The sequence below is a fragment of the Micropterus salmoides genome, unplaced genomic scaffold (assembly GCF_014851395.1).
Source record: "Micropterus salmoides isolate LMB-PRFRI ecotype aquatic unplaced genomic scaffold, ASM1485139v1 Ms_hic_scaffold_17, whole genome shotgun sequence".
NCBI lineage: Eukaryota > Metazoa > Chordata > Actinopteri > Centrarchiformes > Centrarchidae > Micropterus > Micropterus salmoides.
The window spans coordinates 19243985-19269932 of NW_024040817.1; the positions used below are offsets into that span (position 1 = coordinate 19243985).

Genomic DNA, 25948 nt, shown 5'->3' on the forward strand with positions numbered 1-25948 from the left:
ATAAATAACTGATGGGATGTGGCTGGGAGGAGAGTAATGTAATCTGGACATGAGATCCATTACAGGCACCATACTGTGCAATACCATACACCGCAGACCTGGAGGCATGCGAGGCTGAACATGGTGATATGTTGAGTTCAACAATCAACTGCATCAAACATTTGTGACGCTACTGCAATAAAGTTACACTAAAACAAATGTGACAGTTATTGATTTATGTATGCAAATGCTCTCTCTGTCCGTCCTTTTCCCGGGTCAGCCACAAAAGTGCAGCGTCAGAGTTCGTTGGGATTCGGTGTACTCAGCACAGTTCAGCAGGTTAGATGCTTGCTAACACAAGGGCTTGAACCCAGGTCTAACAAATATCACAAATCAAATTATCAGTGTGTGTCACTGCTTCATAACTCTCCAATGAGGTTCATCTTGATGAGGTTTCTCCATCACCAGAAGCGTAAACACCCTTCTCCCAGCTCCATGACAACACAGCTGAGAGTGTAGGATGTTTACATGTCTGGAGACAGTTGACAACAAATTTAAATATCTCACACATCCATCTGGTATCCTATATATTTGTATACAGTACATTAATCTCCCATTTGAGCAAAACTTCAATGTGATATGCTGCTTTTCTGTGTGAAATTGGTTCACTGAATTGGTCCCTGGTAGAGGTTACTCTTTGCTGTCAGAGGCAATAAGATGCTGCAAACATCCGACTGAAAGCCCTCGCTGTCCAAAACCACAGCTTCCAGTCAAGGATGTTTACAGCTCCTCCAGGTTGCCAACCATGGAAAAGCACCTGAGATGAAGACCCAAATGAGCAACTCTTCTTCTTGTGCCAACTTTACTGTATACACAAAATATTTTTCATCTGCTGCTTGCCCAACACTGCATGGGTAATAAGTCAATCCGGGCAGTGTCCTTTCCTACCTGTCGTTTAGGTGGCTTCAGGTCGTCCCGGGGCACAATGTCAATCAGGAAGTCAAACTGGTCAAACTTTGTTATTGCCATGGCAATGTCGTTCCTCTGTAAACGTAACAGACAAAGAGTGTCAAGTGATGATGTCAGACTTTAATTATGCTAATTCAATATATGCAGTGACCTATATATAAACATGCCTCAAGGCCTAAGGTCAACCCTCCCAAAATAGCCACACAAGAGGCTACTGTGGAATTGAAATACAGTTCCCAGTACCAGTAGTACTGTAATAGGCATTTGCTTTGATAACTGAGGTCAAAGGAAGAGAGGAAAAGTTTACAGCTGAATCGATTTCAAATGCATTTCTCACAATAATCTGTCATTTTATACACATTAAAACAACTAATCATGAATGAGATTAAATAAAGGCAGATTAAACAATAATGAAATTAATGATTACTTGCAGCTCTATATGTGTTACATGAAAGATCAACAAGTTTTTATTAACCAACAGTTACTGAAGTCAAATAGATTAATAAAACACAATGACCCTAGCATCACAGTCATAAACCTGGGGGTATGTGTGTGATGGGAAAAGTAAAGAAGCTTTCCAGCCGTCGTGAGCACATGCTCTGCTGCTATACCCCTTCCTATATCTACAGCAGTGTGCTGTCTCTGTGGAATTTTCCACAGGATATTGGCTGTCAGGACCCCCCATTGTGGCCCTCCCTGCACAAGAGGTTATTTATAGTAGCTTGATTAATATCTGGTAACACCAGGTTACATCTACACATGTTCTATTGATGAGCGTTGCTATGGTGATCCCAACTGGCGTGCCCTCTTCACAATAGGACTCGAGCTGTGTGTGTGTGAGTGCGTGTGTGAACATGTGGAGATGAAGGGTACCGTTTTCCCCCCTCACTAAAAGGTATATGAAAATCGTCATGAGGTTCAACATACCTAATGCATCACCTGTGGTGTAAAATGTAATTAAAATCTAAAACTGAGCAGTAAAGTTTCTACTTAAAGTGAGAGTTTCATGCTAAAAAAGGATTCCGGGTCAAAGAAAAGACAACAGCGCCGTGAACCCACTTCCAAAGTAGGTAGTTCAATTTAAGACTCCTCCTAAACTAACTACGATTACGTTCTTTTTCCTGGTCTCTTTTTCTACCTACATTGACATACACACACACATACCCATGGGCTGCTAATCTCTCAGAGGTATGTGAATGGATAAAGTGGACTTAAGGGCTTTCGTGTTCTGCTCCACAGTTTTCCTCTCTTGACGTCCAGGTGAGACAAGCTGACTTTCCCTGACTGTTCCTATCAGCGCTCTCATGTTCTCTACTTCACATCATTCCAGAGTCCATCTTATTCAACTTTGGGACAGTAGAGCAGGCAAAATGGCAACGGAGGGATAAGTGGGTCAATGGCACCTGCCTGGCTTTGCTTTCAAATCAATGGAGAGAGAAGCAACTAAACAGAGGGAGAGTCCTCAAGGGGATGCTGGTATGGGGCCTTTGCTTGTATATGCACACACAGACACTCAGTGAACAGAAAGCAACAAACCAAAAAGACAGCCAAATGATGCAAGGGTGTGGGAAAGGTGAGATGAAACGAGTGTGTCTGACCTGTAGCGTACGTCTCTTGTTGTCCTCGGTGTGGATCCATGCTCTGAGGGTGAGCTCTGTGATGAAGATCTGAGCTGCCTTGGCAAACAGGACCGGCGCCTCTGCACTGATCATCTGTACAGAGGAGATGGGGTTACACCCGGTTACATACACCCACAGAGTATCAAGAATCAATCACATATCCGCTATAACATGAATCACTCAGGACCTGAGTAACACTTGGCTGCATCACATTCACAGGTGCTGCAAAATAAGCAATTAATGCACTCATTTGTTCAACACTACGTAATAATTACAGGCTAATGCGTCAGCCCGAAACACTTCTCATACAGAGTGACTGGTATATTGTTTAGCCGGATAATGTCATTATTTTTCTCTAACACACATGAACATTTCTATTCTTTTCATTATAGTTGTGAATTATCTCAAAACCTTTGTTTGTCCCTAAAAACGCCTCATCAGTTGTAAAAATCACTGGTCTGCAGGCCTCTAGTGGAAGATTGTTTAGCTTCAAACAGCACTTCTTCTTATCAAGTGGCACTGAACTCTCAGAACAAGCCTCGTGATATTAAGTTAAGTGTATGTAAAGTAAATGTACATGATGTACTGTAATAATACCACACCACTCACATGTACACACATGCAGTGAAAGCTGCCGTGTCACAGCTGACAGAAGGGTCCTGTCCTCCGATATGTTAGTGATCTCCTGATCTCTTTAAGCTGCTGCTAAACTAAGGGGATAGCGCTCTTGACACGGCAAGCCACACACACACACACACACACACACCTTTATTTTTTTATTTTTTTTCTAAGAGATTATGAACAGCCCAGGATGATAATCTGGTATGAACTTTTGAGTTCAATGCAACTGACAAATGTTGGGAGATGAGTAGGTTCCTTGGAATAAAGCTTGTGGATACATGCCCCTAAATCTACAGTATATCCTTAGCCGATCTGAGAGACTGGCATTGGTCTCAAGGTGTAAATTCTGATTGTTAGTTTGCCAAACATATATTTGATGCAATGTTTTTTGTTGCACATGACAAATAAAATTACTTTGACTTTATTTTACCCAGTAGATGTTCGACATAAACCACAACTTACAACAACGTGGAATAGGCTACGTTTTGAAAAGTCGACAAGCGGCTAAAATCTGTGGCAAGTGGCAGCTACTTGCAACACAATCAGTTTTGTAAGCTCACTTAATGATGCCTGATTATTTCTGTATCCACACTGTTAATATGTTTTGATGTAAACCCACTTGGTATAAATAATGGACTTCTTATCAACAGGCACTGCTGACAGCACAAAAGCTGATAAAATAAGTCCAGCAGGCCATTCACGGCCACTGAGCAGTCTGAGAACAACAGGGCACAAACCAACAACTTGATGGAATATACACACCAAATTAAAGAACATTATCAGTCAGGCTTTAAGGCATTAAAATGATAAGTAAATGCAGAAATAAATATTACAAAATGGTTCAAGGACCAGGATCAAGTAATACATTGCCTGTTTTTTTCCTTAATCCTATCTCAGTTATTCAAAATTACCAGTATGCTCAATAGAAATTTACCATAGCTTTACCAATTCTAATCAATTCTATCCAAGAACCACATTAGTGTCATCTTGTGGTTTTGGTCAGATTTGCAGTGGATTTAATTTCTTGGTTTTATGAAAGGAATTGCACTAGAGCTAAGTGCTTCCTTTTAATACATATCCTCCACCCAAATAATAATTATTTTCTCAATATGGTCAGTTGTTTAGGCTGTCCTCTCACCTTGACATCCTCATCCAGCTTCATAATTTTCTTGATTCGAGCCAGAGGTAACTCCTGCACACGAAAATCCTTCTGAGGAGAATACATGTGTGGTCAGTTAAAGGCACAGAACAGGGCACAAGAAAGTTGTGCTTTAGTATTTGCATGTACGCATATTTGAAACCATATAAAACCCATTGAATCTTAGCGTTATTGTGGCTGGTATGTGTGTTGTGTGTGTGTTTCAATGGCCATAGCGTACTACAGTCAGGTTCCTGATCTCCTCCATGACACGAGGCCAGAAGGACTGCAGGGTTTGCTGGGCATCGCTGCCCCCAGCTCCAAACGCATCTGCGGACATCCTCTACTCTGCTGCATCAAGGAAAGACAGGGGAGGAGACAGATGGAAACAGAAAGTTAATAAGGAGAAAACGCATAAACAATGACATGTGTCCTTAGTGAATGAGTGTCAAGACGCCAGGACACAGAACAGTGTCAGTCCAAGCCAGGCCTGAGGTGCCTACAGCTCTTCCCGTGTGTCAGAACCACATGTCCTACAACAGCCTGTAATTATAATACAGTGAAATCTAAAATAGAGCCTGATGGGACTCTATTCTTGTTCTTGTGGGATGCTGACATGCCCAAGAACCCACCACCAGACTGGCTGCAAACTCAATGGCTCCATTACCTTGGGCACATAACGGCTCCTCTGCAAACACAAGCATGTCATGTGTAAGTCACTGCTGCTTGTGATTCCCCACGCACTGAGAACAACCCTGGAACAACAGACCTAGGAGACGCATTTCTGTTTGTGTCACAGAGAAACAATCTCCTGACAACAACAGCATTCCACTTTTTTGATGAACGCACATGGTGAGCGCACACACAGACACGTGCTTGCAAACTAACCAAAAGTTGTAATGTGAAATAAACCAACTCTTACACACACATTGATGTGGATATTAAAAAAAGCCAGTGCTTCTGCAAGGGGTCTGACAGTTTGAAAGAGGATCCAGCAGGTTACTATGGCATGCCAGGAATCTGCTGGGGGAATATTGGCCTGCCTGTCTGAGCACGCAGAGCTTGAAGTGTCTGGATCGCACCCTTTCACTCTCTCCCTTTTCTCCCTACCTCGGTGAAAAGATCTGGCAGAAGGGAGAAGAAAAAAGCAACATGGGGGGGGGGGGGGCAGAACAACAGATGAGTGTGTGGAGCTACTCAAGAGAGACAGCGTGTGTGTGTGTGTGTTGTTGAGGAAGGGGCAGTGCCTTGTCCAGTTCAGCATTAATCCAGCGCTAAGACAAAGTGCCAAAGGCTTTAACAGGGGGAGGTAAGAGACACACAGGGCCGCAGCCAGACTGCTCTGCAAACTGGCTATGTGGGTCAAACGAGACAGAAAGAGGGAGACGCAGAGAGAAAAAGAGAGAGAGACATGACAGAACAAAGAAAAAGAGTGTAAGGAGAAGGGAGGGGGGTCTCCTCTTTATCTTCTCTTTCTTTTCTCACTCTGGGCCAACAAGCATGAATAGCTCCAGCTCTGGTCCAGCTGACAGGCCAATACAAAACAAAAGACAGCCTTTCACTCCAACATCGATGTGTCTCCCCTGTTAAAGCGGTGTTGTAGAGGATTGTTTTGACTTTGGGTCCACGTCAGCTCCTTTATTCGTACTGCTTAAGTGCAGCTGTAAATATTTTACACAGATAAATCACTAATTCAGAATGCAGGACCTTTGCAGGACGATTGATTTCTGACAGGAAAGACTGCTTCTCCGGCAGATGTGGAAGTTACTGAATAATATAGAAGAAGCGGAGCTGCATCCTGTTCTGTCATTCAGTTTTTCGACCGAGTGTAGCTTAAATCAATGGGACAGAATGGCAGCAGGGTTGGCTTTATGTAAATCAATCAGGCCGCTTGTAGCTATGGCATGCCAGACTAGTGATTGACCTTGACAATGTCTCCCCTTCTCTGCCTGAATCTCCAGTGTCCAGTTACATTTCAAGGTTGATTGAAATCCTGCAATCACTAGAACAATCCCAGCATTCCACGGGGCAGGAATGACTGATGGGCATTGTAGTTTTTCCTCCTCTGCCTGATGGGCAAACTGACCTCTGCCAGGGGTTTTTCATGGCCTCCGTGTACTTTGCAGTACCATGACCGTGCAAATAGGGTGAACAAAATAAGAACTACTTGTTTTCCCGGCTAAGAAGCATTTTAGCATCAGCAGTTAATCTTGTGATAATTTTGAACAAGACAACTTGTGTGTGTACTGTATTCCAGCTTGTGTGGTTCTCTCCAACTGGTAGTCTGATAAGAAACAATAATTAGGCAATTCACTTCACAGCATTACAGACAACCATCAGGATAAAATAGCAAATAATTCAATTGATTAAAAAAAAAGAGAGATAAACAAGCAGGCAACACTAACTCCTTCTTCTGCTCTAAACACATAGTTCACTTATTTTAAACCCCTACCTTTTCTTTTAAAAAAGAGAGAGAGAGAGAGAGCTGTTATTAAATCACACACACCCCAACCCCCTCTCTCTGACCCCGTGACCTTCAATCTAAATACACAGCTACACACTAACCACAGAAGCAGGGGGGCGGGGGGAGAGGGGAAGTCAATATGTGAGAAGAAATGAGAAAGCAAGTGTGGCGAGAGGCAGGCTGAAGCGTGGGGGGAATAAATAGAACGACATATGTGAGAGAGAAGAGAAGGGCTAAGTATCAACATGCCCTTGAGCGTTGCTCCTGCAGCTAGCTAGCGTGTTCTACCTACAGTATAGCAATATTAACATATTTCCCAAGGCTTTGCATCAACGGAAAGTTTGCGTGGGAGCCCACTTATGTCTCACACACAAGTGCAGAACTGCTGACTTCTGCAAGACCTTCTATGGTCTGGGTCTATACCAGTCAAACAAACACTGAGTGCGGCTATACAATGCACAAAGGCAATCTAATTTGAAACTCCCTGAAAGCTAATAAATGTCAACGTTATTAAAGTTGTAAAAGGTCTGGAGGTTGATGCAGACTGCTAGAGAAAGCCAATGTCAAGATGGCTTATTTTGTCCGCAGTGATAAGTACCATTTGCTTCTGGTCTTTCCAGGCCTCTCATCTATAGTATGCTTTGAAGTGCCACTTAAATGGAAATCTGTACCAAAGAATTAAAGCTTGTTAGTCCAGTTCACTCCTTTATACTCTGCATTGTAAGCCGCTTTAAATAACAAATGACATGAATGTATTTTACTTTCCTGTGAGCTTGTTATTCTGGACAATACTGTGCATCATTCTGCTGTAATGAACCTGACACGCTCATCTCTGCTGTGTTGTTCTTAGCTGTTACTGTATGCTATATTAGGGTACATTGTGTTTTTTTTTTTGCGCTGAGCATCTCTCCTCTCCTCTTCCCTGCGGTTCTATTGCCCTTCATCGGGTCATCGAGAACCAGAGGTGCCGGTGTTGGGTTTCCTACCAACTCTGCTGTCTGTGTGTGTGTGTGTGTGTGTGTGTGCGTGCGTGTGCACGAATGTGATGTCTGTGCTTTGTCGACATTGTCCAACACAGCAACTTGCTCTTCCTCCTTCAGCGGCTCTACATCTCTCTTCCTGTCGCTTCTCCAGTACTTCCCATCTCTCTCTGTCGCTCGTGGGTGCGTGTTTCTCTCCTGCTCTGTCTTACTTACTTTCACCTCATCCCCCCTCTTCCAACTTCTCTGAGAAAGTCAATGTTTCTCCGCTTGCAGCAGCTGAATCAGCGCTAATGTTGTTCTGCCCGCCCCGGTCCTGCATCTCTCCTCTCTCGTTCTCTCTGTCTCATCCCTCCCTCCCTCGCTCACTGGCACGTCACATCAAGTGGCCACTCACAGCAGCATCAGCGACTCTGACATCACACCACTTTACATGAGCCTTCAATTCCTGTCCAAATAAACCCGATAGCAGTGCAGGCAGAAAGGCAGAAGACCAGAAAAAAAACAACAAGATAGTATCACTTAGAGCCCATATGCCTATTCATTTGCTCTTTAAGATTAAAGATTACAAAATTTTCAGGGTCAAACGCTGCACATTGGCATCGTTGCACAAGAAAATACAATAAGGGAAATTAATTAGATTGGTGTTTGGTTATGGTGAAATTTTCTGTAGTTAACTGCCCCAATAATGACCTGACAGTTGGTGTAAATTGTGTATAATTTTGCTGTGTGTAGTTGATAGGTAATGAGGCATGGCAGTTTAGGGCAACCTGAAGGTCTATCAGGCAGAAGAGTGAACTTTTCCCTGAGGTGTTTCAGTATCACATTGTCATTGTGCTGAAGAACTCATCTCAAGCCAGATCTTTCCCTGAAGCAGAGCTGACACTTCACATTGAACTGCACTGAAAGGACCTGACGCACACAGTAAATAAAAGGGGCCATATACTTTACCAAATGAATGAGCTCAGTAAAATTATCATTGTATCTTGATTTGGTTAACATGCCTGGTTGATTTGATTAATGTACTAATCTACGTGTGAGAAAAATGCCTACACCAACCTGGTTGACTTTTAAAAATAAGTTAGTCCCTACCATTTTTTGTACAGTACTGTAAATAACTGCATATTAGATTGTTTTTAAGAATATAGTTATCACAACAGACAGTTTTAAAACTATTTTAGTTTTTTTAAGCCCTTTCAGTTCAACGTGACTGTTACAACATACAAAACAGATACGGGCAAATTAACATAAATTATGGTGCCAAATCATAGAGGAAGGGGACAACAAAAAAACAGATGATTTCTTTCCCCCTTTTTGTGACCTTAACCTTCCCCATTGTTGCTCTTCATGGTTACTAACAGTTAAAACATCAGGCTGTACAAACAGCAAACGTGTACACACATGAACTGGTCACCACTATGTTTCACTATAAATTATGAAATCCACAAAATACTTTTGTATGCTAGAGTAACAACTACAGGATGGGTATTGCCACACTGACATGTTTTTAGCAAGAGGTCAATTTTTCACATGCTGCTGTGTGAAACTGTCAATGATGCAGAATGGGCAGTTGGCAGGAAGGTCACTAAAGGTTAGTCTACTTGGTTTAAATGGCCTCCTAAACAGAAAAACAACATACATTACCGTAAACCAGGGTCTATATCTCACTGGAGCGCTGAGAATTATTTAACATTAAGTGTGTTAGTTGTATTCTGATTTACTATGCCCCAACAGATGGAATAAATACAGCCTAGGCAACACATCATGGTGTCAACATTCATTTTAAATACTGGCCATAAATCAATAGTGTATGTACAAATCCTGAACTATTAAAGCGTTCACCATGATGAACCCAATCACAAACGGGCAAGGTTACAGCATTCAGGGTAAATGATCTACTCAGACAAAACAAAAAAACAAGAAGTTCCCAGCCAGGAATTACAGATTAACTACAGGGACACGCAGAACATTTTAACAGATGTTGGTGCAAATGTTTCGTGATTAAAAAAAAGAACAGACGGGGTTACAACGAAGGACATGCTCCCTGTGACCTGCAGTGCAACATCTCTTTGGCATGGCCGCACTGAACCAGCCAACCTAACAGCCCTGCAAACTTTGCCCTTGGTTCTGCTTCAAGCCAACTCCAGGAAGTGCTAGTCACTGATCTTCCAAGGTCATTCAACAGAGGAGAGAAAGAAACCAGAGAGGGAGGGAGGGAGAGATGAAAGAGAGAAGGGGAGGGAGAGGGGGAGGGAGAGGGGGAGGATAGAAAAAGGACAGGTTTTTCAACTTTCACTGCAGCACTTAAGTGACCCCAGTGTTTCAGGCTGTGTAGTTTCTAAGAAGCTTAATGAAAACATCACATAGTGTACATATTAGCTCTGTTCAGTATCCCCTTTTGAGTTTCGCTTCCGCTGTGTCCTCTCATCTCCCTCTACATGTTTCCTTCTCATTGCTGACAGAGAGACTGCGGGAGCCAATCTCACATTCCTGTGACCTTCATCCAGTGCTAGGCCTAGTCTCTGGCGTCAAAGTAGGCAGGGCTAAAGCTACCTGCATATTACAAGCTGGAACACAGCTGACTCCCCCCCTGTCTGCCTACACAGCCTTTAGTGACAGTGTACACATGCTAAAGCACAGGGGGGAGCAAGGGCAAAAGAGTGAAGGCCTGGCAGTAGTGGTCACCTTAGTGATAAGCTGAAAGGCCTAGCTATGTCTAAGTGGTTTGCGTGGTTCGTTTACTTTTTTCCTTCCCCCGGTGTGCATATGGTACAGTACGGGGCACAAATTATATTCAAATCTCATGCAGACAGAAGCCAACCCTGGGATTTGGCAGCAAGGACTTCAACTTAAGAGTTATTTTTAGTCTCCCTCTCTCTAGCTCCAGCACTCTCTCTCTCCCGCTCGCTCTTCTCTTTCCCCAACGGGACTCTGTTTTGTCAAAGGCACCAATGGAAACTTTCAATTAGGGAGGAAGGGAGGGGACAGAAAGGGAGTCAGAGGCAAGTGAGAGAAGAGGCGCCCTCCAAAGATTCCATCAGAAGAGATCAGATCAAACTATTAGCCTCCTCTGCCCCTGAAGCTGACAGGCTGACAGTCTGTCCCATCTGGGAGTCTGGCACTGTCGGGGCGGGAGCCTGGGGGGCCCTGGGGGGTCCTGAGGTCACTGCAACCAGCTGCACCTCAACCCCTGGGGACCCCTGACACCAACAGTGACAATAACATTGAGAGAGTCCTCCATCTAAAACAAATCTTTCAACATGCTCTGCCTCTCAGCTCTGCGTCACTGTCCTGTGCTAGCGTGTAAACAAGGACATCCGGGGGAAAAGCAGGGTCCGGACCGGCACCGGGAGCCACTGTGGCCCTCAGCCCCCAGGCTATCGACGCCCAGCACAGAGTCTGACGGCCGTGCACTTGCATGGAGTCGATCGAAGGGCAATGAGCCTGTGTTGTCTGTGTGCATGTTGGTCCAAATTTAAAACACAACAAGTGACAGCCAAAGACAGACTTGACTGTACATTGTTACTTTGAGAATGAAAAAAACACATCACAATCACAGTTTGTTTGTTTTTTAAACCACAGTCCATTTTGCAGAAGGTGACCACTAAAGGACACGGATGAGAAACACACGAAACGAACAACTCCACTCTTCCAAGGAGAGTACTACAGGACAGGAAAGGGAGGGGGGATCGAGGACGGCTGTAAAGGACAGACACTGTCTCATCACTGCAGAGCGTGATGGAGAGAGACTCATCAGAAAGTGAACAAGAGATGAACAATTTATTCAGAAACTCAAAAGCCTAACCAACTTGACAGGTCTTCTCTGTGTGTGTGTTTTCAGCGGTCAGACTTACCCCTGTGCCCTTCATGGTGAACGGTCTGCCCTGTTGGAGCAGAAAAGAGGGAAACAGATAGCCCTGCTCAAGTCTCCTTGAGAGCTGCGGCGGCGGCAGGAAGAAGAGGCAGAGAGGTTGACAGAAAAACTCTCTCTCAAGCTCCTTCACTTTCTCCAGTCCCCTGATCGTATCAACAGACAAAAGGCACTCTGGCTCCACTGGACGGCTTTAAAAAGGCTCTCAGCCTGGACACACAGGGAAGAGCAAGCCCCCCTTCTTCTACCCCTCCCCCTTCTCTCTTCCACTCTCCCTCTACACATTGCCCTGTCTCCTTCAGCAGCCCCCCAACGTCCTCCTGCCTAAACATACAGCCCCGTCTCTCCTGTTTTTCTTTGGACCAAGTCCCCTCAACTCACTGACCTTCTCTCTTTCTCTGTCTTTTTCACTCTCTCACACCTCTCCCTCCCTCTAGCCAGTGACCCATGCGTTTGTCTTTGAGCTGACCCCTGGCCCGGCGCAGAGAAGAGGGCGACAGGGAATAGAAAGCCAGTACGGCAGCAGGCAACAGCAGGCAAACAGTACAGCGGCACTCCCGACTCACAGACAAAAATCTCTAGCCTCCTTCCCCTTTAACATTCAAGAGTAATCAATCTAGCATGCTACATGATACTCAAACCCCGCCTCACACCCGGCTCCCACCTCACTCAGACACTTGCAGCCAATGAGAAGACAAGGTCCTCCAGCGCCATTGGACGCTGCACACACCAATCAGCTCTGACACGTCCCTTGCACCTCCCCTTTCCTCCACCCAACCCCCTTTTAGCGACAGCCAACTTCCTGCTCTAAGTTACCTTGAGCTGCAGGATAGGGGTCAGGGAAAAGAAAAGAGGAAGAGAGCGTAGAGAGGAAAATAGGTGGAAAAGAGCAAATAAAGTTGTGCAAAGCTCTTCAGGGAGTGTGTGTGCGCGTGCTAGTAGTGGCTTGCCTCGGCATTGTTTGTCCTCGGGCGCTCCCTGCCTCTCCCGCTGCTGGACGGATGAGAAAGGTTCCACGGGCTGCTCTCTGACAACTGCTCTCTGCTTATTTACAATGTCAAACTAAATGTCTCCCTCCGCCCCGCCTCCTCTCTGCTGCTACAGGCTGACGGCGCAGTGATGCAGAGAGCCACGCTGGCCCTCACTGGCTGAAACAAGTGCCAGAATGGGTGCTGCATGTTGCATCCACATGATGATTTAAAGTACAAAAGCATACTAGGCAGACTCGTTGTCTCATACATGTGCACAGGTAACAATGCACATCCACACACGCACACCCACGTACACGTTTTTGCCCTTGCTGTCTCATTCATCCTTGCTCAGTCACATGTACACACCGCAAACATCTAGCCTCTAACCAGCCTACTTATTATAATGATATTCATTGTACTGTTAATATTAGGCTAGGAGAGGAAACAAATTGTCTGCATGCATGGTCACTCGTTACTCGCTTGGAATATGAATTAGTTGAATTAAACTTTATCCTGACTCGTGGGAACATTTAGTTATGTAACTCACAACATTATTAATCCAGTCAAACCCTAATTATGGTGTCAATCATATTTACACAAAAACAAATTACTTCAAAACAGATCATTGCGGGGCCCTTGTACAAGCTGAGGAAGAATCAGCTGACTGGTGAGCAGCCACAGAAGGGAGGGGAGAGCAAGAGTGCATTTGATTCTCGTCCTATTTGTGGATAAACAAGACTTAAGAGATATGGGTGAAATTCTGTAAACAAAGACATTGTTGTCTTGACCGCAAAAACTACGCTCACAGCAACTTCCACAATTAAAACGTCATCAACGAACCACATCAGCAATGTCATACAATGCCCTTCTTGTTAACTCACCATCAATTTAATGTGCACGCTTTCTACACCACAGCAGGACACTGCTGCTCACGTGCACAACTCATGGCGTTTAATGCACAACTATATAAGTTAATCAACATCTAATATGCAAACTCATCAAGACACATAAAGCTTGGACATTAAAGTGTCTACAAGTAACAGAAACTGAAGGTGTGATGGTACTGATATTTTGTCCAGAGCAGCCTTTAACTAATAACGTGTGCAAATGATGGGGGTGTTCGTGCTGCATATTACTGCAAATCCTGACTGTAGTGAAGAACAGAACAAGCTTAAGAGAGAGAGAGAGAGAGAGAGAGAGAGAGACAGCAATCCTGCCCCATCAATGAAAAACTTCAGGGGGAGGGGAACCGGAAGGATGGAGAAGGACAGAGAGGAGAGTTGTCACAGGATGGGAGGGGAAGAACAAGTGTAGAGAGGGCGAGAGTACAAGACAGAGACTCAAGAGAAAAAAGCTAAATGTTCCCTTTTCTATTTTTGTAAGGAGCATGGGGACTAGAGAAGCTATCCAGTTAATGATTAGAGTGGATCTGCACAAAGATTAATCTCTCCAGCGTGGCTGCTATGCCAGAGCAGCTCTCTCTGTAGGTGTACTGTAGTTACCCAAAATGCCTCAGTAATAACACCTGGCAAGGTCACCGTACAAATGAGACCTTCCCATGACCTGTGCTGCCTGTAGCAGGGACATGTTTGCTCTCACTCATGCTGTTTAGAGATAAACACACCAGCCAGACTATGGGTTTTATAAACACACAGCACCCTCAGGGTAGTCAGGCCGTACCAACCATTCAACCACAAACATGCAAAAAACACATGCAAACCTGCATGACTAAATGGTTAGCTGCACACAGGTTACTCGGGTTAAGCTCTGTAAGGTATTGCCGACCCTCATCCAGCCATTTTAAATATAATGTAACTGCTAGTTAAATGTGCACAGATAACAGTGAATTAAGAACACAACAGTACTATAGCTCTTCTAGATTAATATAGTAAACTAAGATGTTAGGAGAGGCTGCAAACTGTACAGTTTTGGTCTCCAATGCTAACAATGAATGTGAAATGCTGAAGCACCTTTGAAATTCTTATATTCACTGGAGATTATAGCAGAGAGGTGGCATTGCTATCTATGTTTTCAATCTGGGAGGAGCGGGGGGGGGGAAAAAAAAAAGGTAATCATTGATGACAAAACCCAAACTAAACCAACAAGGTGCAGCTTTTAATGATATTGTTCTGTTTTTTACTTTGTGGTTAGATTTAAAGCTATACTTTCAGTAACGTTATTTATATACTATGTACATAATATTTTATCAAGGACAGGCGTGTTGGTCACACTGACCTGGGTAAGAAAACGATACAATTGCTATATTGATAGCACAATGCATTTTCACTGGCATAACTGTTAGAGTAACTTTGCCTTTAATACGATGTTGCATGTTTAACGTTAACTAGGTCGCTGCATTATAAGCCAGTTAGGATGAACAAAGCCGCTAGCAGGAGACACTGAAACCAATGCCACATCCCAGGGTAGCAGACGGAAGTATTTAATTAGTAGCATATAAAACGTTAGTGCTAAACCGTGCCACACCGGCTTCTAAACACTTACAAGGACATCGACCTTAAAAACACAGTTAGCTCTAGCGGCTAACGTTATGGTGGTCAGTGGTGACCGTGGCTTCGTGCTAACGTTAGTCAAGTTAATGTTAGCTTGTTGGAGATGAACACTGGTGACTGTTCTACAGCACAGGTGACCATTCGTAGTGTGTGTTATTTTAATCACCACTGGACAACGACCTCATCCATCAAATGAAAGTTTGCAAAGCTTTCCAAAGCTAGGAAGAAGCGATCTAACCAATAAAGACAACGTTTGGATCTGTCCCTCAGACCAATCAAACCTCGGACTAGATTCCACCAATCAAGGTTTTTAGGGCTAAGTTCGTTCTGCAACTGTCGCCATTCGGGCGCCAGTAGAAATAGCCAGTCTGACTGACAATCTCTCACACACGAGCCAACATGGTGGACATGAAATACCAGTTTCCTGACCGCCCATGATCCCTTCAGCGGGCCACCAATAAGCGCCTCAGAGAGCGGGGAGGGAAATGGCGCCTATGTTCATCTTCCAAAACAATCGTCTATTGGTCAAGAACAGCAAATGAAAAGAAGCGAAGTAATTGCCCCTACTTCCCCCCAACACGGGCTACTTTCTTGTAAACGTTATACACACAAACGAAATTTAATTTCTTACTCACTTTGTTTTACGGGTTCGAAGTGAAGTCCGGGCTCAGCGTATTATTTATTTTATTTAGCTAGCAAGGGGAAACAAGATGGCTGCTACTCGAACCGGAAAGAGTTGACTGCGCGAACGCGATGACGTTGCAGCTTAGTTCCCTGAGCAACGGCGTCAATTTCCCACCGGTCAGACGTACAGTTGAACGGGATATGGGCTATCTGATCAATATATTAAGTTCCCAGTATTGTTAGTCAAAATGAAAAATAAGGGAAGTGGTAATCCAGTTGAGCAATAGTGTAACTGATAAATCTGTAAAATATATTAATGCTGCTGATAACAGGAAGAATTGACTTGACAGACTTTGTACCAAACTGTTTTAATGTTTTCATTAAACTCTGGTCCTTGTAACCACGTTATTCACAAATACCAGCAGTAAATATAAAAAAAGTTGAATGAATTTATATGGGCAGCACAGTTAAAAGCCAATATAGAAAAAAACATTACTATTGGAGCTGGTGATAAAAATAATATGAATTGAAAGACATGACAGTTACAGTAGACAAATGTTACATAAACACTCAGGTTCGAACATTTTCCATTGAACCAAATTATTTACAAATGTCTAAAGCCAATGAACTAAAACTCAAACAACATCGAAGAAGAAAATTTAATGGATATTTAGTTTACAGATCTTCTACGGAAATCTGACGATCATTTCCTTGCCACAAGCTCCAGGAGAGTGGAGGTGATTTTTTCCAGGTTGTTGGAGTACCGAAGGTCCCTGTCCATCCTGGGTCCTCGTTCCATGTGGAAGGGAGGTGAAGAACAGTGGGAGTCAAAAAACGCCTCAGCAGCAGGTCGGTAATCTCGAGGGTGCATGGGTTCTTGAAACCTTTCAGGATAACTTGCTGGCTCATCTGGATGGGTAGCATGTGGTGTCCGAGACATATCCGGCCGCCCAAAAACCTCTGAAAGCAAAATAATGTAAAAAAACTTATATCAAAGTTTTTGTAAAAATGCAGAGTGATTTGACAGAGTGAACCGGAATATGTGGCTTGCTGTTCATCACAAGATTAATTTCTCATATAATCACAAGATGAGCTGACAGAAATGTGCACACTGCCTCCACGGTTATTACACATAAACTTAACAGAAAATGGTACAAATATATGAAGAGAAGAATAATGAAGAATATTTTGTCAAATCTGACTGAGGTGAGTGTCATCTAATCCAGTTATACAATTTACCTTCATAACGGCTTCTGTTTGAATTTGAGTGTCTGGGTTCCCTGCGTACAGGGTGGTCGTATTCTTGGTGCCGCTCATCAATGTTTGAGTTCGAGTGTCTGGGTTCCCTGCATACAGGGTGGTCGTATTCTTGGTGCCGCTCATCAATGTTTGAGTTCGAGTGTCTGGGTTCCCTGCGTACAGGGTGGTTGTATTCTTGGTGCCGCTCATCAATGTTTGAGTTCGAGTGTCTGGGTTCCCTGCATACAGGGTGGTCGTATTCTTGGTGCCGCTCATCAATGTTTGAGTTCGAGTGTCTGGGTTCCCTGCGTACAGGGTGGTTGTATTCTTGGTGCCGCTCATCAATGTTTGAGTTCGAGTGTCTGGGTTCCCTGCATACAGGGTGGTTGTATTCTTGGTGCCGCTCATCAATGTTTGAGTTCGAGTGTCTGGGTTCCCTGCGTACAGGGTGGTCGTATTCTTGGTGCCGCTCATCAATGTTTGAGTTCGAGTGTCTGGGTTCCCTACGTACAGGGTGGTCGTATTCTTGGAGCCGCTTATCAGGTATTTGCTCATGCTGCTTCCAGCCTCTTCCTCTGCAATCTTCTTTAAAGTAGAGGTCTTCTGGTCGTCTGAGGTCTGAATCTTCTTTGAGGATTGTCTCATACTGGTGTCTTGGAGACGGCTCCCAGTCCAGTTTTAAGTGGTCGTAGTCTTTAGAGATGACAGCTCGACCTTGGCTATTTTGCTACAACAACAAATACACATGCTTCTTTAATTCTTTTCTACTGTTTTCAGAGAGGCAGAGAATAAAACTACATGTTCCATTAGAAAAGACCGACCCAGTGCAGGGTTACACGTACCCCAGCTTTCTCCAATCTTTTGGACTTGAATTCTTGCAGAAGGTTGCAAAGTTTGTTCTTCAGGAAGTCAGCCTCTTCTGCATTCTCAATTTCAATGTTTTTCTATTAAAAAAGGAAGGGACAAGGGAAAAAAAGACATTTATGAATGGCTGCACAACAAACACATCACTAATACATGTGTGCAAATTCATATTCTTACCAGCATATCAAAAACACCTCCTGACTCAGAGCGTCCTCTTTGGCAGCTTTCAGTATGATGTTGGCTCTAAAGAAACAACAGGTTTGATATCACAACAATTTTATTATATAAGTGAGTATATATTCTAGACTAGTTAGAACAAGTGGCTTCATTTTATGATTAACCACCTTTGATTCTATGTAGAGGTCCTGGTGTGATTCATAGATTTCAGGTTTCAGATTTGCACTAACTGGTCTAGGACGACCACCAAACCTTGGATTTGGAGGGCCATACTCATCACTGAACCTTAAAGATCAAACATGTCCAGAAAATTAATGTAAGATGATGAAGCATTCAGTCACACAAAATAAAACATTTTTTAAAAAAGGTATTAGCCAGCCAGTTTCCTGGAGAGCAATTTTTACAGATTAACTCCCAGGAACATTATCACTCACATCTCCTTTGTCGTTTTCACCTCCTCTGCAGTGGCATCAGAGAAGCGACTCTTTCTTTTTCTTTTACAGTGTTCCTCGTCATCATTGGGGGCCCTTTTCAGAAAGCGCCTGAATGGCTCTGGGATGTCAGACATGGCCCTGGTAACTTCCACTGTTCTCTGGGAGGTAGGTGGTCCTGTTCTGCTTGGCCCAGGGTTGGCAACTGCCTCCTCCTGATGTGGTTCTCTCATTTCATGGCAATAATCTCTGATCACATTACACAAATGGTCACGCGACTGGTCACTCTCCATAGGTGTGGGAAAGCTACTCCTCTTGGCCTCCGGTTCACTCGAACCCTGCCTACCTGCTATATTCATACTGTCATGTATGCCTGGTTCCCTGTCCAGAGACCACCGGTTGTTATCATCTTCTGTGTACACTGGCTGCGAGGGCTGATGCTCAGCAGAACAAACTCGCCCACGCCTTTCTTCCTCAGAGAAGAACTCTTTCAGCGAACCTCTTTCTGGGTAGGGCCTTCTGTAAGAAGAAGCATCTTCTGGGTCATACTCCACATGTTGAGCCTGGACATGGGGCATCTCCACCCTTGAATCATACCTGGGAACACCACCAGGCTCAGGTACGGCTCTTCTTTGTGGATCTTCAACATATTCCCCTTCACACTCCCTACGATAATCAGCATCCATATACTCTGGTCTGTACATATCAGCTTCTCTGTAATCTGCCCTCCGCAGCCCATCTCCCATGTGGTCATGGCTGACTGTGTCCTCCTGTTGGTACATCTGTCTGACTCTGTTGACCATGTAAGGGTCTTCTGTAAGGAATGAGGGGGGGTTTGAGTAACCTTTGGGAAACCTCCCTCGGTGAGAGTACTCATCCCGATTGAGTTCTGGTAGAAGAGGTGGCACATCTCGGTGGGTCAAACTCTGTGAGATATTTCGATTCCCATTTTGCTTCTGCCGTGTGGGAACTAGAGAAGAGTAAGCATATAGTTTAAGCAAAATATAAACGATTATGGGCTCATTTGCAGTTTTTATAAATAGTCCCTTTACAGCTGCAATGGCCCTCAACCATATGCTACATCCAGTGACTCGCAAGTGTTCAATTGCTCAGATTTACAGCAGAGGTCATTTCATCATTTGTCGAGAAAAATATTACACGTAACATTGCTCGTATGAGCAGTTCTTACTACTTTTTTTTATTAATACATTTTTAATTAGATGACTGTGATTTGTCACATTAGATTCCCTGAAAAGTATGACATGCAGTATGACAACAACTCCCACACACCTTAAGTCAGACAGTTTGTGGCACTGAATGTTTTCATGTGGGGTTTGTTGAACAAATCCAGGGTAATGGTTTGTTGGGCATTAAATGGGCAGACATATTAGTAGATAATAGCTTCTTGCTGATACATTTCTATCAGTGTATACTGTATATAATTTATTTTTCACCTGTAAAATGTCCTTCTCAGTACGTACATAGTGTTAAAATATCTTGATATCATGATTAATGGCCGATATGTCATTATCAATATCAGCCTCAAAAATATAGTCTCCATCACGCTATAATTATTCAAAAACCTTGTAGCATGAATGTTGACATGTTAAGAAATATTTACAAAACTTTACCTTCCTTTAAAATGTTTCATGAAAATCTGTGCCTGACATTTCTATGTATTTATCGATGCTCTGACAAGCTGCTCTAAACACCTAACCTACTCTGCTTGAATTTTTTTCGTCAGTGTTACCAGAACAATATTGGAATTATTATATGTAACCTCTTCAGTATCTAATCCATTATCTATTACTACACTGTATTCACAGTATGAATGCACCTCTTGAGATGTTTCCTTTGCCCTCCATCCGTTTTTTCACCAGTAGCTGAAACACAAAAAACAAAAGTTTCTCTCAAAATTATTTTGTTATGAATTTAAAGGCATAGTATTTTAATAATATTCAACATGTCTGAATACTGAAATCTGTATATCCCACCAATGGAGTTCCTCGTCCATCCTGTCTCTCTATTATCTCTGCTTTGGCTCGTATTATCTTTCCTCCTTGGGTTACCATGGATTGTTTATCCCAGGTCACCAAGTCTGGCCGTTTCAATTCCTGCATAAACACAAAAGTTCTCGATTAATTTTCTCAATTATAAAGCTAAGACACTCAAAAAGTTCCATTGTAGTTTTCTGAAAATGTTCACAATGCTTTACCACATATTTCTGCCGGTGTTTACGTCCAATCAAATGACGGACCATTTCTTGTAGGTTTGCAGTGTGATGACATAGCCTGCATGTGTATCTGGGGCCTGCTTGTGGATCGTTACAAGGCACTTCGTCCAAATAGTTTAAACCTAAGAAACAGAGCAGAACATGAGTTTCACGAGTAAAAAATTAACATGGAACAAAATGAAAATTGTTCACAGGTTAACGAGTTATTCACCAATGATGGGTTCATTAAGCTTCATGTAATCCAGATATTGTACAATGTCCTCAAACACCGGTATGCTGTGTTGTCTGACAACGAGCCCTGAGAAAACACTGGTAGTTAGCAAAATAATACAACAGAGAGATAATAAAGTCTTATATGCACAGTGCAAGGTCTAGCTTGCAAAATGAATTGCCTCAATGTCCACAAACATCTCCTTGATGCCTTATAAGTGAATGATATCCCATATTCCATGCATACAACAGGTCAAGTGGTTTAAGGGAGGTAATAAGCAAGTTTTACTGTCGCTGCAACAAAAGGGTTAAATTCTCCTGTTGGTATACTGACTTCAGAAACCTGACTACTGCAAATGAGTAACCATACATGTTTGGATGCATGATCTCCAAAGTTTCACTTTTGAACACCTCAAATTCTGCTCTACTTACTTTTGCAGAAAAGTCATCCCTCCGAAACAAATGTAGGATGCAATCTTCTGTGTCCCATGATTCTTTGGTGTTGTTGTGTGAATGTCTTCAGGTCAAGACATGTTGACCGAGATGATTTTATGGTATTTATACACTTACGTTGCAAAAAAAGTACTGCCCGGTGAGGCCTTTGATCCTGTGACGTCCATGTTATGACAAAACCAGCTAAATGCCACTTACATCACCAACAACAGAGGAAAAATGATTTTTCCAACTATCCAAAACAAAATAGTCACACAAAGTTTACGTTCACTTCAAGAGTGCGCATGCCAAAGCCCTTTGCTCAGTTCAACGGAAACACACTTTTGGTATTTGAGCCAACGCCACATTCTTCAACAGGTAAAACTGGAACACACTTGTCCAGGCTGCACATTAGCAACAACAGGCATTGTCTGAAAACATTTTTGTGGTTTTATTGTTTCTTTTATACATGAAAGGAACATGTTTTTCTATTCAGTTTTGAACCCACATACAAACAGGAAGTTGGATCAAACAATCAGGATGTTCGATGTGCAGGGTTGCACAACACGTTGTTGACACTTAGTTTGCGCATCGGCTTCTCTGCGAACCTCTGCAACCCACGGGTGTCCATAACGCCCTTCTCTGCGTTGAACCGCAGAGATGTTGGTGAGTGGCAGTGCACTCTTTGATGTTCCAGCAGCAGAATGATATCCAGCTGCCAAAATTGGCTACATTATGATTTGGGACAGCCATGCAGGCATGGGTGGGCCTGTTCCGCCTGATTTTGTTCAAGTGTTGTCTATTAGAATAATAGGTGAATGAGTTACATTTCTGAATAAAATAAAGTGTTCACTCAAAGGACACCAGCAATGGGTACACTCTCAGTGAGCGTGCAACAACAAGTCTTAAGTCAAACTCACAGAAGATGATTGTCTGCGACAAAGGTAGCTGACTTGTGTAAATACTGTCCACAATCTCTCCTTGTACAGATGGCGAAGAGGCCGCACCACTAAGAAAATTAGGAGCATTCTCAAAGCCAGCGACGTTATAGAAGCCCAGTGCCATCAGTCCCATTTTGTCCTAGAAGCACTTTCTCCAGGCATGACTCAGCTACCGAACGCAATCATCTCACCGCTCCCAAGATAAGGTGCACTGTGGAAAGATTGTCCTCCACCATTAACAAGATAAAAACACAACAGGCCATTCATGTAACATTGACATTTGAACTGACAATCAGCTCTGGTTGAGCTGCACTGGAGCTAGCTTTGGCTAGTTTCAGGACCCACAATGATGGACAAGTTCTGAACTTAGAGTATTACGAAACCTGCATTAGTCTGGCAATCAGACATGCTGGATTTATACATCTGTTGAGCCATTTTGGCTACAGGGGACACTATTATCAGCAAACTAACTGTGCTGATAGGTCCAACATACGTCACATGGCATGTATGTAGACAACCAAGCATTACACTTGTGTGACTGCTGGATGTCTCATTCCAAAATGATTGCCATTTATCTGCTGCTAAAGCAGCCTCCACTCCTCTGGAAAGGCTCTCCAGAAGATGTTGGTACCTGGCTACAACCACAAGAACATTAGTTGCAGCATGAAGATCAAGATCAGAGTGTCAAGTCTTCATATCTGACTATAAAATGCTCGCAAACATTTTCAATACAGTGCGATACAGTCCCAACGATGATATGACCTTTGATTTTTTCTTTTGTTCAAAGCCATTCTCAGAGGGTCACAACCACTGATGGATCTTAACTAGTCCATTAAAAGCAGGCAGCAGATTACAGAGTGACCTCTGTTAACTTTGTGTGTGTGGACTGAATTAACTGCCAGAATAGACAGCAAATACAGTCATGGCCAGAACAGAACAAAACGACAAGGCTGAAGATGAAGTCTACTTACCCGCAGCAACTAAGACATCCTCTTTCTGCCAGGAACGAAAGGAGAGCAATAAAAATTAAGTCAATCAGTGCTGGATAAACAGGGCACTAGCTAGACTTCAGTCACGTCACCGCTGCTACAAACAGAGAAAGGGTTATATCATGGAAATATATTTTTTAACACATAATGGTTAACCAAAACTACAGCTCACTTGAGGTGCAGTAAAGATACATATCCTCACCATAGTTTCACAGCAAGTAGGTAACATAGTAAAGGAAAAAGAAAAAGAGTGTGTACTCCTGGATGTCAGTTTCTTTCAAATGTTATTTTAAAACATACATATATTAAGCCTCCTTCCTTGGAGAAGTTTATAATAACTGCTGAAAACCAAATCTAATGGATATTTGTATGCAGACACAGACCAATGTTCAAGCAACTTTTGCTTGTGCACATTACTACTGTGATTGTGTATGAGGCAGTTAGCTTTGCCAAAACATGGCTGACCATACAGCAGTACTGTGACTGAAAGCTTCTAGTATAGACAAGTTGCTGTCGCTACACAGCGCGGACAAGGTGTTAGCATCTGTAATGGTCCATTTTCAAGGATGTGTCCATGTTTATTATTCGTTTTCCAGGCTTGACTTTCCAGCAGTGTGAAATAAAGTCTGTTGTTGATCCTTGAATCTTCAGAGCCTCTTGTGATTGGGCTCCCTCCAAAAACATAAAGCCATCATATATGCAAGAACATTAAGAGATTTACATGCACTTCACCAGAGGGCTGCAGCTTTTGTTTTTTTTCCAGATGGAGCTGGTACATATTTTTCTGTACAAAGCAGACACAGAAAATTGTCATGGTTACATTAAAGTGCATGTGATACAATGGCTCAAGGGCATCCTCCATATGACACAAACCACTGAAAAGCACCTGCAAAAAAAAGAATAAGAGGGTCTCTCACAAGACCTGACTCCAATGGAGACTGTTATCAAGCTTAACTAAAATCATTTATCAGTATACGGGATTTCAGGTTGCCATGTACTAAATCATCAACAAAACTTCCAGTGATGTGGTGCGAGGAAGAACAGCGCCTATAACCTGTGTTGTTGTAGCCTTGAGTCTCAATACTTGATTGATGTAGACCAAGAAAAAAGCAAGTTCAGCTATAGGTGATGACCTCCACAAAACAAATGGCTGCTTCAGAATTGAAAGGAGATATTTTTTATGCAGAGCAGTTGCGCAACATGTTTTTAAAAATCACGTCACCTGCTGTTATTGCAAATGGGTTTCAAACATCCACACAGAGACAACATGCGGTAAAGTCATATAGGCCTGTTCGACCTAAATGTGTTTACATGTTGCCTTCTTCTGCGCCATAAACGTACTGCAAGGGGTGTTCTTTAAAGACACAGTGCTCCTCCAAAAAGTCTTCCGCCAAAGTCTTCACAATGGTCAAAGACAAATGTTGGTAAGCATTCACCAGCTTATTTAACTTGGGTATACCAAGATGCATGGTCCTTGGCTTGCAGGACAGAAGGAAGTATGGTCACAGGATATCCAAGAAGGCAATACATCAGAAATAAAGTACTGGAGAGGTTGTTTGTTTTCTTTTAAGTCCCCTGATGTTGCTAACAGCTTGGAAAGATAGTGAAATATCACTTTTGGATGATGTTCCTTGTTTCCTGCTATGTGACTTATCTTGAATCTGTCAAAGACCTGTGACTGAATTAAAAGAAAAATAAGCAGGTCATGGAAAAAACATTAGTCACAGTAAAGTCCTCACTAACAGTAACATCTATAATATATGTCTATCACTGGGTGTTTTAGCCACGTTAGTATTAAACACAGCTTCCTGTACCAGTAAACGGTGCTGTGTACCTTTATATGTCCTGGTGTAGTCAGGTGTATCTTGAACAAAGTATCACCTCTTATGGATTTATCACAGACCTGGATTAAAAGAGAAAACATAAATGAATCAGCATCACAGCTACATGAGATGGTGTGATACACAGTCAGCTGCCAAGTTATTACACACTGCTAAACTATTAAATCAGTGTGGATGGATAAACTATTAGCAACATTTGTTATAGTATATATATATATATATATATATATGTGTGTGTGTGTGTGTGTGTGTGTGTGTGTAACAGTGGCAGCAAAAACTGATTATAACATTAACTGTTAACGTTACACTGAAGCTAACGTTAGCAGTCGTAGACCTCATTAAGTGGTAAGTGTAAGCTAACATTAGACAGTTTACCTTGCATTCAATAAATTCGGCATCATCATCATATGGTGTTTCGATGTTGTCCATTATGGATGTTTTGCGACTTGTGTTAACGTTACCTTCTCAAGAAACCTTTAGTAATGTTAGCTTAACGTTAGGTTAGCAAACGTTTAACTAGCTAGCGAACGCAACCATGCTAGTTCCTACAACGGCAGAGTCGTGTAGCTTTAGCTGTTAGCTATCAGTGTGCGTAGTGTTATTTTGCTAACTATAACGTTAACGAATTCGTATTCGCTTATGTGTGGTTTATATTGTATGGCCTTCCATTACTTTTGTTTACACCGTCGACAAAACTGAATAAGATAATGATTACTTCCTGTGTGTTTGTTCAGTTTAGACTAAGACTTTCTCATGAGCGGGGTCGTCTTCGCACCGAGCCATCTCCGTTAAAAAAAAAGAAAAAACTACGACGGTATTCAAAACGAGCGCACCCCACAGGCAAG

At 42.8% G+C, this 25948-nt stretch overlaps 2 protein-coding genes across 16 annotated transcripts; both read right to left on the reverse strand.

Moving 5' to 3' along the window:
- Nucleotides 1-927: 927 nt before the first annotated feature.
- Nucleotides 928-15884, reverse strand: nfyc (nuclear transcription factor Y, gamma; the record flags this gene model as incomplete). 12 transcript variants are annotated; one of them, XM_038724965.1, is given in 5 exon segments in its annotated part: nucleotides 928-1023; nucleotides 2547-2660; nucleotides 4327-4395; nucleotides 4568-4677; nucleotides 15758-15884. In XM_038724965.1, coding segments are annotated over 4 exon segments (378 nt in total), but the record flags the coding sequence as incomplete, so codon positions are not given.
- Nucleotides 15885-16095: 211 nt separating this feature from the next.
- Nucleotides 16096-25867, reverse strand: si:ch211-13c6.2 (uncharacterized protein LOC100000125 homolog). Of its 4 annotated transcripts, XM_038724947.1 has the most exons (13): nucleotides 25479-25867; nucleotides 25097-25165; nucleotides 23245-23269; nucleotides 20902-20988; nucleotides 20673-20812; nucleotides 20452-20571; nucleotides 20295-20340; nucleotides 18461-19427; nucleotides 18194-18311; nucleotides 18027-18092; nucleotides 17828-17929; nucleotides 16986-17712; nucleotides 16096-16706 (listed from the first exon to the last, which is right to left on the reverse strand). In XM_038724947.1, the coding sequence occupies exons 1-13, from the start codon at nucleotides 25530-25532 to the stop codon at nucleotides 16450-16452; spliced, it is 2778 nt and encodes a 925-aa protein (XP_038580875.1). In that variant the 5' UTR covers nucleotides 25533-25867; the 3' UTR covers nucleotides 16096-16449. The 4 variants fall into 4 exon arrangements, with proteins under 4 accessions (XP_038580875.1, XP_038580878.1, XP_038580877.1 ...); XM_038724950.1 differs by lacking the exon at nucleotides 23245-23269 and having other exon boundaries at nucleotides 25479-25865; XM_038724949.1 differs by lacking the exon at nucleotides 25479-25867 and having other exon boundaries at nucleotides 20902-22484.
- Between the last annotated feature and the right edge of the window lie 81 nt (nucleotides 25868-25948).

Coding starts and splice junctions, on each gene's coding strand:
- si:ch211-13c6.2 (XM_038724947.1), bottom strand. CDS start 25,532: ATGGACAACATCGAAACACCATATGATGATGATGCCGAATTTATTGAA. Junction 23,270..25,096: donor CTACACCAGGACATATAAAG/GTACACAGCACC, acceptor CGTTCCTGGCAG/AAAGAGGATGTCTTAGTTGC. Junction 17,930..18,026: donor GAGGTGTTTTTGATATGCTG/GTAAGAATATGA, acceptor CTTTTTTAATAG/AAAAACATTGAAATTGAGAA.